Below are 14847 nucleotides of genomic sequence, written 5' to 3'. Positions count from 1 at the left end.
GTGAGTCAGATGTGTGTGTTAATACACAATCTCAATCCACAACACTGAGATTGTATGACAGAGTTTCTGTTATCACACAGATATAAATGAGTGTACATCTGATACTGGTGTATGTGGCCCGATAGGCGTCTGCAAGAATACAGCGGGCGGCTTCAACTGTGAGTGTCCAAAGGGTTTCTTTCTGGACTCCACCGGCATCAACTGTCAAGGTACAGCTGTGTGTGTTTGGTGTGTGTTTTTCTGTGTGTGTTTCTCTGTGTAAGTGTGTCTCAGATATAAGTGTGTGCTGTAGAAGACTTGACTGTGCTGTTGTGTTGTCTCTCAGATATAGATGAGTGTGTTGGGGATCACACATGTAAATTTGGTTGTCAGAATATTGCCGGTAGTTTCCGCTGCAGATGTCCACCAGGTTACACACAACACCAGCAGTGGAATCAGTGTGTGGGTCAGTACAGTACACACACATACATCATTTACATACAATCAGAGACTTTCTATAGTAGTGTGCGTTAAGTAGATCACCGCATACCAATGCTCTACATGTCAAATTATACAATTAAAAAAATATATAAACCATACACTAATTTACATTTGTGTGTAAATAAAACCACAAAATAACCTGGGAATATGAAACCATGTCCATAAGTATTATTATATATATAATAGTAATATTATTGTCAACTCAATCGTTTACAGGTTAGCACCATCACAGATAAAACCTGACTGTGTTGACAAAAGGGTTATTTTTCCCAAGCTGAATATGTATTGTACATTGCTCTGATTTTATTTGTCTGCCTCCAAAACCTTTTAAAAATGGCTAAATTACATTCACAAATCTTGACTGTGATATTGAAATATGAGATATTGTGGATATGGCAGTGTTGTTGTCGAGACCAACTGAATCGAGTCAAGTTTGGACCACAGTTTTCACATTAGCACTTTTGGTGCGCACCCGGGTTCGATTGACATCAGAGTTTGGTACATTTGGATAATGTGAACGCTGTCTTCCGAACTCGGGTGCGCACCCGCGAAACGTACTCGAGTCTGCTTAAAAAGGGTGGTCTGGGGTGCGGTTCATGTGAACTCCAGATCGGTTCGCTGCTGATGTGAGCGCAATCGTACCAAATCGCGGAAGTGAACCGCTGTTAATTACGTATTATATGGAATGTCCCACCAAAACAGACGTCTGGGTTTGTGTTTGTGCACTTACCTTAACAACAAAATGCATAGAATGCTTGCTTGACTTTTGTTCTTATTTTTTTAAACCTTTGGTTTTGTTTTCAATAAATAATACAGAAACGCACTTGCGTCTGTCTGCCGCAAACATACCAAAGTTGTTTCGATGACAACGGGCTGTCTGCCGACGTCAATTTTTCCGGAGGCATTCAGAAATCATCTCTCTGCTTGCAATTCGTCAATCACGCTTGTCGTCTTCTCGTTTACAGCGGTTGCCAAGCAACATTAGAACGCGCCAGCTGCAGCTTGGCCGACCGCGGTTCGGATGCAAAAATAATATGTGAACACAGTCCATGGGGGGCATGGGGAGGGGGGAGCAATCGAACTCGGGTTCGGACCAGGCAATCGCACCAAATGTGAAACCGCCCTAAGTAGAAATCAGTAGGCAGAAGAACTACAGTATATACGGTTGCATTTTTAGGACCCGAGCAACGGTGTGCGAAGACCCTATTGTTCTTCAAGGATTTATTATTATTATTATTACAATATTGAAACTATAAACTTAAAACAGTGCTCCAGAGAAAGAATCTCTTATGCAAGAAACTAATACACAGCTGCTCAACTACAACAAACACCTAATAAATGTGCTGATGTCAGTCAAACTCATCAAACATTGTTCAAAAAAACATTTGATTCATTTCGGATGTTACAAACATGTTTGTAATCATATTAAAACCAATAATAAAACTTTAATAAATAAAATATTTGTATAATAACTCATGGGCCTCTTCATCATAGTTGGCGCCCAACTATGGTTGTCAGGCCCGTTGATTGGCTGCTGACAACAGGCTGCGGAGGAGATGACCTTCTCACTTCTCAAGTCATGCTCACAAGAAAATCATTTTCTTTTAAATTGCTGAAAAACATTGACAGTACATTTCTGATGGTGGACCCAGGGCTGTGTCGCTATTTTCGTCACTGTCTGCGTAATTCATAAACTCACATTTATTAGGCAGAGTACCGGTGTTAGGGGTGCTTTATGTTATAATATTACTTTTCTGAAGTAACGAGTAAAGTAATGCATTACTTTATAAATGTACACATTAATATTTGAGTTACTTTTTTAAAAAAGTAATGCGGTTTACTTTTCAGTTTAATTGATTTGAAAAAAATAATAGTAATGTACTGAATTAAACTGAACGTAGTCACGTAGAATTATGCACTCTATGTGTGTGCACCTAAGCGGGAACAGTTTGAGACAGAAACTGAGATAGTAGGCCAGAGCTTGACATTTTTGCAATAGAAATATGCCGTTTCTATAGAACTTCATAAAAAACACCTGCAAGGCCTGAAAGAGATTAAGGCTCAGCCAAGTAAGAAAAAGTAACGCAAAAGTAACTTAAGAGTAATGTAAGCATTACTTTCCATTAAAAATAACTAAATAACTATTAGTTACATTTTTGGGGAGTAATTTAATATTGTAATGCATAACTTTTAAAAGTAACTTTCCTCAACACTGCACAGTACACTCAGATGATGACCAGGGGCCTCATTTATAAAGCGTGCGTACGCACAGATTTGATCGTAAAGTTTGCGTACGCAAAAACCCACGGCAAAATCCATATTTATAAAAACTGTCTTTGACGTGGAAAAGTGCTTAGCGCTACGTCAGGGTCTGGGCAGACATATGGCCAGATAATGATTTTTAACCTTCGTGTGCAGATAAATGTGTTAATATTAACTAAACAAACTACAAATGAATTACTGTAGGTCAATATATTTCTATAGCACATTTAAAACAACAGAAACAAAGTGCTGTACATATATAAAAAAGAAGAAATTAAATAAATCAATCAATAAAACCAAGCACATATTATAACAAGGTCAGACAATATAGATATGTCTTTAGACGCGATATAAAAGTAGTAGTGGATGGATTACATGTATGTTCAGAAGCTGATTATCGGAAGTAAGAAATTAGCATTAAAGCCAGAAAAACCATTTTTTTGTTGTTGCATGAGATTTTTTTGTTTAATTATTGGCTCACTGGCACTTAACTCATTCCTCGCAAGCCTTTTTTTTAAGTTGCCTGCCACCATTTTTTGTGATTTTCACAAAAATTTCACAAAATGCCTTCCAGGAAATTTTCTTCTAAAAATATATAAACATACAAATATATCAAATGAAACAACAGACCCTCTGCATTCAAACAAACAAAACAGGGAAAAAATATATCATCCTATCTTTATTTTTTCTCTGCTTATAAACTCTTAAATATGGGTATTTTTCTTAAAAAATATTTTTTTATCAAAAAGCTGAAATAATTGCATTTTTATGAAGGACTTTTGTTAGAGATCAGATTCAGAACAATTATCAAAACATACATTGAGTTTAAAATTAGTAAATAATGTTTTGCCTTCAGTTTTTTCATAAATTGGGTAAGTGCGCCATCTAGTGGTATTGCAGATTAACATAAAATGTATCGGTAACATGTTTTTTATCCAAATGTTTTCACTTAATTGATGAGATAACTCTTCAGTGGCGGGGAAAGGGTTATAGGGACACAAAAATGTCACATTTTTGCTCCTAAAAAATGGCAAATTTAATAAATGATCAGTCTTTTAAGCTAAAACTTCACAAACATACTCTGGGGACACCAGAGACTAATTTTACATCTTGTGAAAATGGGCATAGCAGGATACCTTTAACATAAGAGTTATCAATCAAACATCAGTTTAGTAACCAAAAAGTAGTAAGTTAGTAGTAATTTATGTTTCCACTGATGGGTGCTCATTCTCCATCAAAATAAAATAAAATATGCGCACTAGCACATATACTGTACATATGTCTGTGACATTTCAACAAAAACCACAAAGTATTTACGTCCAGTGTGAAACTAATCAAACATTTAATACTGTTGCAGTCAGATACACTCCTGAAGCTGAAGCGAAAGTAACGCTGCAGATAAAACCAATACCCAACCCATATGTCAGTGGTCGATGAAATGATCGACAAACAACAGCACAAACTTATCTTTATCTACTCTAAGAGATTAAACAGCCCTGCTTGAATATAACCCATGACAGCATCGCCATCTGCTGGATGACATGAGAACAATAACTGTGTGATTCACAGCTCATATAATAAACATGTTTGCCTTCTTCAGATCAGAAAAAGATGTCTGATCAGAGCCATGTCCAATCTTCTGTTATAATTGAACATTAATGTCTTGTGTTTCTTATGTGCAGATGAAAATGAATGCTCGGGCTCGAGTCACTGCGGCTCAGTGTCCTGTTTCAACACATTGGGCAGTTTTAGATGCGTCTGTCCCGCTGGATTCAGCTTTGATCCCGTGTCTCTCAGCTGTGAGGATATGAATGAGTGCGAGTCCCTCTCAAACCCCTGCAGATATGGCTGTACAAACACTGAAGGTGGATTCATGTGTGAATGCCCCGCGGGTTACCACAGAGCAGGACACGGGTGAGATATATGAGACGTGTCAATCAATCATACAATCATATTTACAGTAATGTCTCACACTTGCAAAACAAACAGTGCTGGTGAAAACCCAAAAGCATTTGAGCGTCTCTGGAGGAAATCTGTTATGAAGATGTCTGATCATACTTCTTCACTTACATACTTTCATTGCTGACCAGTGTTGGGGAAAGTTACTTTTAAAAGTAATGCATTACAATATTAAGTTACTCCCCAAAAAAGTAACTAATTGCATTACTAAGTTACTTTTCATGGAAAGTAATGCTTACGCTACTTTTAGTTACTTTTGCGTTACTTTTTCTTGGCTAAAGCTTGATCTCTTTCAGGCCTTGCAGGTGTTTTTATGACTGAAAAGTTCTGCATTCAGAAATTGCATATTTCATCACAAAAATGTTTAGCTCTGGCCTGCCATCTCAGTTTCTGACTCAAACTGTTTCCACACAGGCACAGAGAGTGCATACGTTTAGTTTAATTCAGTACATATTTTTTAATCAAATTCATTAAACTAAAAAAGTAACTTGAGTTACTTTTTTGAAAAAGTAACTCAAATATTAATGTGTACATTTAAAAAGTAATGCGTTACTTTACTCGTTACTTCAGAAAAGTAATATTATTACGTAACTCAAGTTACTTGTAATGCGTTACCCCCAACACTGTTGCTGACTAACCTGACTATTTTAATATCTCATTGTGTGACATCATTCATCTAAGCTGGACTTCTGTCAGAGATAAACATCTGCTTGATTGTTTTGACAGACATTGTGTCTCGGCCGCTGGTTTGGGACGGGCCAGGTCTGGAATCGGAGCGCAGGAGGAAAAGCGTTCTTCTGAATCATGTTATAACTGCAGAAGGACTGAAGAGCTGAAGAGAAGTGTGAGGAGACGACGAGATTTAAACATCACACTGACCGAATGGGTAAATAACATCATCAGTATTAATAATAACACACTGAATGCATTCGGCTGATGAGTTGTTGTGCATGAATGTTTTGATTCAATGTTACGCTCATATAGGATGAAGCTCATCTGAGCGGTGTGGATGTGAATCAGCCGCTGAATTTACAGCTCAATGTCAGTCAGATGAAGAGCGGTGATGCCATACTGAAACTGATGCCCGCTGTCAAACATCTGAAGCAGAAGATGATGTACAACATCACAGCTGGTAACCATCACAGACTCTTCCAGATCAGACAGCGATCAGACATCAGTTATCTTTACATCACACATCAGATCTCATCCTCTGACAAACATTACAGATTACAGATCAGATCCATCGCTCCAGATCTTCTCATGACGCTTCACATTACACTACACTAGAGATACAGATCAACATCTCAATACATGAAGTGACTCAGGTTTAAAACACACTCATGTGAACACAACAATATCTCAAACATCTCTTTGAGACATGTTTACATAGTGTTCAACAGGAACAACTGTATCGCTTTTTGTTTAACCATAAATCATCATGTTTTAACCCTTCAGCTCAAGCAGCAACATTTGTGTATTAATATAAACAACAGTTTTTATTTATATTCATACAGATGGCATTGCAACGACTTTAAATGAACAAAACAACACAGTGTCTGTCTGTATGACTCCTATAATGCTTCTCTTGATTTATTCTTTAAATGTTTCCATAAAAGCAACAAATCAATGTCTAATATTTAACCTGAAAAATTAAATGAAAAGTCTTAAATCGCCCGTGTGAAATATTTCTTTTCTCATATGTCCCTCCATAAGCCTGTCTGCACATCTCAAGTTCAGCTGTGGGGCAAACTGGAAATTGCCCACAGGAGGCGGGTCTTTGTTAAAGTTTAACCAGTTGCTGATTTAAGAAATAAACACATTATGATATGACCTAAAATATAGCCGATCAGCGTCCTAAAATCTAATCCCAAGATGGGCAATTTCTCTGTTGCCCCAAACTGCTAAATTCAGGATTGAGAAATAGAAGCACAATTTTCACTACGTGATGTGGACTTATTTCAGGCAATGTCTGCTTGAGATCAGAACTTTAGCAGAAAAACTGAAGGTAAGAGCTGGTTCTAGATCAGCATGGCTGTTACCAATGCTTATGGTTATTTTCCGTTCTTCTTTAACAAGGGCTTGTGTACACCAAATCTTTTACTACGGCCATGGTTTTACTACAGATGAAACATTAAACCTATTTTTGCTAGAGAAACCATAGTTTAAACATGCTATTTGTTGTAATACTGTGGTTATACAAATGATATTCAATCAAGTTCAAGTTCAATTTTATTATCCCACTAAGAGAAATTAGATTGCCACCTAAAAGCATTACTACACTTTACTATAATAAAAAAACATTATTAATAAAAAGCTTTTTACCACACAAGATCCTTGAATTTAACAAATTTGTAATCAAAGAAGATTTTATATGAAACAACGTCATAAGAATTTGTATTTTATAGGAAGTGAGTAAAAGCACAAACCATTTGCTCTTGTGATAACTTGTAAATGAATGGAAATATACAAAATGTTCATTTAATAATCAGAAACAATTGCAAAAAAGAATAACTAATTAAAAGTTGAATATTAAAAATATTTGTATATTATTAATATTGTGTTTTTGTTAAAGGAACAGTATGTAGGATTGTGCCTAAAACTGGTACTGCAATCACACAACTGGTGGCCAATACACAACATGACAACATAAACATCAGTTGAGGGCTGCAACGCCACTTTTTAAAAGACAATATCCTGACCAGACCACTGTTGTCAGATGTCTGCTTTCAAATACAAAATGAATATATTATGATGTGTTTATACCACGGGTCTGTTGAATGCTGCATTCTGATTGGTTGAGAAATGTTCTATGGTGTTGATTATTTTTCTGTAAACCGCACACCTAATTTTTCAAATGTCTTAAAAATAGGCACCAGAGCAATGTTTGTGGTAACCGTGGTATAAGCGGAATAATTGACTCCGGTCCCTTGAACTATTTGAAAACAATGCACACCTGCGGTGTAACGGCACTCCGCTTCGCGTCGTGCCGCATTACCACCTTGGTGTGCATTATTTTCTTATAATTCAATGGCCCGTCGTCAATTATTCCTTACATAAGAGCTTTCTATATATTATTTTAGCGCCTGCCAGTCAACCTCAGAGCGCCACACTCAGGCTGATCTCTGCAAGGACATTAAACGTCTGGCAAAATGTGTTCAGTCTGAATCTACTGTAACACTTATAGTTTGTTGTGCCCCAAACAATTTAGCATCAGCCACCACTGATTATAACACAAACAATCATGAGCATAATTTTCTCTCAAGTGTGTGTGCGTGCGTGCGTGTGTTTCCAGTGTTGAAATGAGATGATGTGACAGAATGATGTCATGTTGTGAAAGGATGAAGCGATCTTTATCTATATTAGATAGCAGATAAACAAGATCTCATTTCTAATTAAAGAACTGAATAATTTGTTCATTGGTTACAGGTGTGATGATCAGATCTTAGTTGTTATAGATCTATAAGACATAAAGCTGATGTCTCTGACTATTGATCAGTCTGATGTTATGCTGTTCTGATCAGATTCTGATCTTCTGGAGGACACAGTTTGTGTTTTGATCTCAGATGAGAAGCTGCGCTCAGGTTTGTTTCATCAGGTTAAGTGCAGCTGCAAACAGCACATGTAAAGAGATTTTAATCCTCATGTCACTCTCTCCTGTAACAAACGAGCAAGTACTTTATATCAGTCATCTGTGAATGAGGAATCCATGTTCTGAATATAAATAAACTTTTCAGTCAGTGAAATAAAGATGTTAAACATCAGACGTAAGAACTAAACCAAACAAAGAAAGACATTTCAAAAACAATAATCTTGGTCTTGGTATGATTCAAAGTAATTAACAAACAAAAATAAACACACATTAACATTAATCACGTTTAGACTAAAGTAATCCAATAACATCATTAAACACATTATATAAAGTACTCAATTAATATTGCAACACACTTCACTCAAAGGAAACAGACATACCTCATTACCTGCTTACAGAAGCGAGGATTCAAAGGAAAAATCAACACTTTTCCATTAAAATTAGGGATGCACCGAATCCAGAGTTTAACCTGATAAGGAACACTGTGCCGTACTTGGTACACCCCCTCCCTTGCACGTGAGGCTGCATAAACATCATTGTAACTTTGAAGCATTAAATCTTCAAAATATACGCTCATGCGGCACATTGTTGTAAAGCTTAGACTTTCGGAATTCCATTAAGCGCACACACAAAGCATAATATGATTTTTACCAGTCATAAAACTGTAATCTAGTTGTTAGTTAACTGAACCGGGCGGCGCCGATTTAGGATATTTACTTATCTTCAAAATCTTCCCTTTATCCGCTTCGGTGAAATTTTCCAAAACAAATTGTTCATAAATCCCCAAAAGTCCAAGGAAATGGAAAATCCAAGCCTTTTAATCCAAAACGATTTGTTCATCTCACAATCTTGACGTTTCTGACCAAATTACGATATAAATAGTGTATACAATTAGTTAACTAACGGACATTCATTCGAATCTCACTTTTCATTCATGATTTATAATGAATATATTTCAGCCGTTCCATAAGGGGCTACGATTCGGCCGAATACCGAATCCTTACTCACATCCTTATTCCATTAACACAGTAAAAAACATTAATGAAATAAACAACGTCCACAGCAGTGTATTTTTCATTTTATTTGATTTTAACTTTAAAAAAAGGATAGGCAACATTATGCTAGATGACAAGTGGGAAAAAACAATTTTGAAGCCTATGCATAATGAAAGCAATGCGGTGCGATGCTCTCGTTTTTTCCAGGTGCGTCCAGGAAATGTGAACCGTCCCTAAGGCTCACCGAAAAAAGCTTATCTCTACGTCAGCACCCGATGTGTGTAATCAACGGCCATGTGACGTCGACCAACGTAGGGCAAGCCTAGGGTTTGATGGAAAAAATCTAAGATTCGGCCGAACCTGAACCCCGTCAAAAAGCAAGGTTTGTAACAACATTGATTTGTTCTGATGAACACAGAGGACGATATTTTTTAGAAATGTTTGCAACCAAACCATTTGTGGACCCCATTTACTTCCATAGTAGGAAAAAAGAGTATATGGAATTAAATGGGATCCACAAACAAAACATGTTTTTCTACATCTTTTTTGTTGTTGTCGATTTCTTACCCCGCTGAGAAAAAGCAGCTACAACTGGCCGAAGTTTGCTTTGGTTTTAGGCGGTGAAGCCGGTTTAGCAGGCTGATTTTAGAGAGGTTTTCAACACTTTTTAGCTTGTCAGTCTGGAAGAACGGCTAAACTACTAACAAAAACCAGCTAAAATCTTTAAATCTAAAAGGTATAGTTCACTCCAATGTTGTACTAAACCTGAAACTCATACAGGTTTAAAACACAATGAGGGTGAGTTAATGAGGAAAGAGTTTTCATTTTGGGGTGAACTATCCCTGAATCAAACCAGTCTGTGAGACCCTTAAATCTTAGTCTGGTTTTAATAATTTGATGGTCTTCTAAATTAAGTGGAATCAAACTGTTTTTCTTCTCTTTTCTCCTTACGTCACTATATTTCTTTCACGTCTTCATTCTCTTTCTTAAAAGGTGAAGTGCACGATTTTTGAAAAACACTTTGGAAAAGGGAGTCTGGCCGAGTACCAAAACACACTTGAGGCCAATCAGCAGTAAGGGGCGTGTCTACTAATGAGCCGGAGGATAGATTGTTCAGTTCTATCAGGGGTTTAAGAAAATACTATTGAATAATTGAGTCAAGCTAAGACACTCTTTAAACCTGCAGCACGTGCATGCGATCTGTGTCTCCTGTAGCTGTTTTTCCATGCCAAAATTAAGACCTCTTTTTGCCTCTTACTGTTGTGCCGGGCGTTTAATGTCGCCTTCCATGTGAAACAGAGCAAAAACTATTCACACGTTAAAACATGGAGCAATACCAAAACACATTCAACCTGGATTACCGTAATGCACATTGCTTTCACTCATTACGACATCATTACCTGGGTTGCGTATGTCAAAACAAGGTCCAGATTCTTTTGGTCTAGAGGCGTGTTTGCTTAGGTGATTTCAAATATCAACATGGCTATATCACACATTTAAAATAAATGAGGTAAACTGACTAGCATTTCATCTAGCATTCACTGTGTACCTCATCAGGGTCACTGGCACGGGTTATGGAGTGGTAATAAATACCTTAGCAGGGGCACACGTCTACTTATTATAATTATCTTATAGTGGGTTAGCAATCCAGAAAAAAACTGTGATAACTAATACAGTTGGCCAAATTTCCCAAACCAATAATTCAGTTCTGGAAACATAAACACATTTCTCATTTACTCCAAACACAATCCAATTTTCTCAATGACTTTTGCCAAACTCACAACAAAAATGCCTTCATTTTACACAGGTTTAACCATGTATTCACTCACAAAACACACTACATTATTGACTCAAGCCATCACAAGCTTAACACAATCAACACACACTTATGCATGTGTTTGTCTTTCGAGGCAGAAGGGGCCTACTAACCTCTTCAACCCTAGGACCCTGTCCCGGCTCCAAAATTTCTTATTTAAACTGTTTGAAAGCTTAGACTCTCTACTTTCTGCAGATATGCATCACTTTGACATATCTTTTGACCTCCCCACCCCCATATTTTTTATATGACTTAATATTCACATATGTCATATTTTTCAAGTATGCCAAACATGGGCAAGTCTTATTCTTGAGAGTGAGAGCTTTCATTTGATATAAGGCTACATCGTTTTTTTTTTTTTTTTTATCTATTATCTAAAAATCGTTGAATGAATAATAAGGTAAAAAATGGTCTTTTGTAAACGTATGTGAAACTTGAGTGTGAGCTCTCAGATAGCACAGATAGCCACAAATGATACACCATCTTTTCTCTTAGGTCCTAATCTAAACAATGAATCCATTCACAGCATTTTCTTTGGTTGTGTGTATGAATAATCCCTTGCTATTTATTATATGTGCAAAACAAAAAAATTATATTTATATGAAAAATGTATTTTCACACCCTTCAGTATAATAAATCTTTTGAAGTCGACATGATAAAGAGATCATTCTTTTTTTGGATGTTTACTGTCTGCTGCTGCTAACAACCAGAACTGTCTGCAGTCTGCTAGAGCACACAGAACCAGAGTTATACACTATCAAAGACAGTGTTTACAACATAAATTTTGTTTTTTATGTTGTTTTTCATATGATGAAACACCAAATTTTCTTTTTTTTTGTCACAAACAGCAGCTTTTTATGCAACTTCAAAGGGTTTTCTGCAAAATGATATAAAGATATTGCATTTCTTCCACTGTATGTGGTTATGGGGACACTTCAAAAGTTTTTAGACAGAAATTGTATACAAAAAGGGTATTATTCCTCCCATCAGTTGGAGTAAAATAACTTTTGCATACATTATGATAGAGAAAAAAATCCTTTTTCCTCTGTAAGCTGACAATTGCTGGAATCAAACAAAGTTATACAGTTATACACTTTCAAATAAAAACTTTAAATAGGCGCTTTTTGATGTTTTTTTTTCTATTTTTTTGTTCATTAGAGAACTGACAACACATACAACCATGTTTAGCACTTTCAACAGTGTTTTATGTAATTTCAAAGGGTTTCCTGTAAAATGATACCAAACTTTTGTATGTAAACCTCTGCTTGTGGGTATGGGAAGCTTTTGAAACTGGGTAGCCCAAATCCTGGCGAAAATCCCCAAAATAGCTTCAGGGTGTAAGAAGTTAACAATTACACTCAAAAAAAGCTTGGGTCAAAAAGTGAGAAGCCCAGCCGTTGGGTTAAATTCCCATAATCCAGAAAATGTTTATTTCACCCAACAATGGGTTTAACCACTTTGTTTTTATGGTATAGTCCAGTAATTTTTCCTGTAATAAAGAGTTTGATTAAACACTTCACAAATAATATTTTGCTCAATGCTGCTGTAGTTGTTTTTACAGATGTGCTGTATTTTTGGCAGAACTGAGAGGTGTCAAATGATGTTGTCTATCTCTCCCAGGCAATGACCATATTTACAATGCCAGTTTTTTGGTCATCTATTACGATGCAGTAATGCAATTAGATTACTGGAAATTCAGAGAAGAGTCATTGAAGAATCACTGAAGATGAACATACTGAGATCATAAGGTCAAGTGACAAGCTTGTCAAGTATGCAAGGCATACTCGAAATGTGACCTCTGCATTTAACCCATCCTAGTGAACGCACGCACGCACGCACGCACGCTAGGCAGCTATCCCAGACAGTGCCTGGGGAGAAATTAAGGTAAGGTGCCTTTGCCCAAGGGCACCACAGTGGCAACCCGCTGACATAATCAGGTCTTTGCACTATTTTGGAAAGTGTATAAACAGTAATTTTATAACACTATGATAATTTTTTTTTCTAATTTTACTTTAAAACACTGAAATCTCTTACTGCTGAGATTAACTTACCGTTCACTCATTCCTGATTAGCAGTGTTTTCTAGGCAGTGGAGTAGTTCATGTATTTGTTTGATTTTGACAGAAGAGAATATGATTTTGAAGAAAATATTTTGTTTTGACCTGGAAGTTTGAAGTTTATGCAGGTTGGTGTAAAGTTTTAAAGGGACATTTCACAATATGTTTTACAATGTCAAAAAAATATTTGCTGTCCACACTGGGTTGATCTTTATCACATTTACTAGGTTGATAAAAGCACTGGGGACCCAATTATAGCACTTAATATGGAAAAAAGTCAGCCAGTTATGCAGCTGGTCGCCAGCAAATACTGTACATTTAATTTTATTTTAATTTACTGGCAAACAGCTGACAGTTATACTGTAATGTCTACAGAACTGAAAACAAATGAATTCGGCTGAACCTGTTTTCTTCCCTCCTCTTGTAAAGTGGTTTGGGGGTTTTGCCTTTGGTTCTCATGCGTTTTGCCACATTTTCTACATTCATTTCAATGCAGCTGTTGTTTAACTAGAATAATAAAGACATTTTATCATTGGGAAAGCAAATGTTTATTGATATACATTGTTGAAACCTGATATAACTTAAACAACTATAGCACTTGTCACAAAAGCTAGAAGAGCACAAAAATTCCCAAACAGCTCCTCATCTAACTCATATTTTTTTAGGACTGATCACACAGATCACATTTTTAATGGTTCATATTTTTGGCCAAAGAAATATGGTATTTTTTGCAATGTTTTAAATATATGTGAAATACATTTTGTAGAAAGTAAAGCTTAATATATTTTTAAATTCAAAAATATGTTTTAACCTTTATACACTCACCTAAAGGATTATTAGGAACACATGTTCAATTTCTTATTAATGCAATTATCTAATCAACCAACTAATCAACCAGTTGCTTCAATGCATTTAGGGGTGTGGTCCTAAATGCATTTAAGAACCACACCCGTAAGGTGATTTAATTAATTTTGAGCGTGGCATGGTTGTTGGTGCCGGATGGGCCGGTCTGATTATTTCACAATCTGCTCAGTTACTGGGATTTTCACGCACAACCATTTCTAGGGTTTACAAAGAATGGTGTGAAAAGGGAAAAACATCCAGTATGCGGCAGTCCTGTGGGTGAAAATGCCTTGTTGATGCTAGAGGTCAGAGGAGAATGAGCCGACTGATTCAAGCTGATAGAAGAGCAACTTTGACTGAAATAACCACTCGTTACAACCGAGGTATGCAGCAAAGCATTTGTGAAGTCACAACACGCACAACCTTAAGGTGTATGGGCTACAATAGCAGAAGACCCCACCGGGTACCACTCATCTCCACTACAAATAGGAAAAAGAGGCTACAATTTGCACGAGCTCACCAAAATTTGACAGTTGAAGACTGGAAAAATGTTGCCTGATTTGATGAGTCTTGATTTCTGTTGAGACATTCAGATGATAGAGTCAGAATTTGGCATAAACAGAATGATGCCAATTGGGCATCGTTTAGCATTGTTTCTGACCATGTCCATCCCTTTATGACCACCATGTACACATCCTCTGATGGCTACTTCCAGCAGGATAATTCCACAAAGCTTGAATCATTTCAAATTGGTTTTTTGAACATGACAATGAGTTCACTGTACTAAAATGGCCCCCACAGTCACCAGATCTCAACCCAATAGAGCATCTTTGGGATGTGGGGGAAC

General features: G+C 36.7%; 1 protein-coding gene across 1 annotated transcript in view; it reads left to right on the top strand.

Annotated features, from left to right (window-relative positions):
- Window positions 1-6366, top strand: part of fbn2a (fibrillin 2a) — a 56807-nt gene extending 50441 nt beyond the window's left edge. The window contains exons 48-52 of the mRNA XM_073873771.1: window positions 81-209; window positions 326-445; window positions 4425-4656; window positions 5428-5587; window positions 5686-6366. Coding sequence (XP_073729872.1) covers window positions 81-209; window positions 326-445; window positions 4425-4656; window positions 5428-5587; window positions 5686-5988 — 944 coding nt within the window. The 3' untranslated portion in view covers window positions 5989-6366. The remainder of the gene's footprint in view (window positions 1-80; window positions 210-325; window positions 446-4424; window positions 4657-5427; window positions 5588-5685) is intronic.
- Window positions 6367-14847: the final 8481 nt, after the last annotated feature.

This window comes from Misgurnus anguillicaudatus, chromosome 12, assembly GCF_027580225.2.
Source record: "Misgurnus anguillicaudatus chromosome 12, ASM2758022v2, whole genome shotgun sequence".
NCBI classification, from domain to species: Eukaryota; Metazoa; Chordata; class Actinopteri; order Cypriniformes; family Cobitidae; genus Misgurnus; species Misgurnus anguillicaudatus.
Note: the sequence above shows the minus strand (reverse complement) of the source record. Positions and strands in the feature narration are given on the sequence as shown.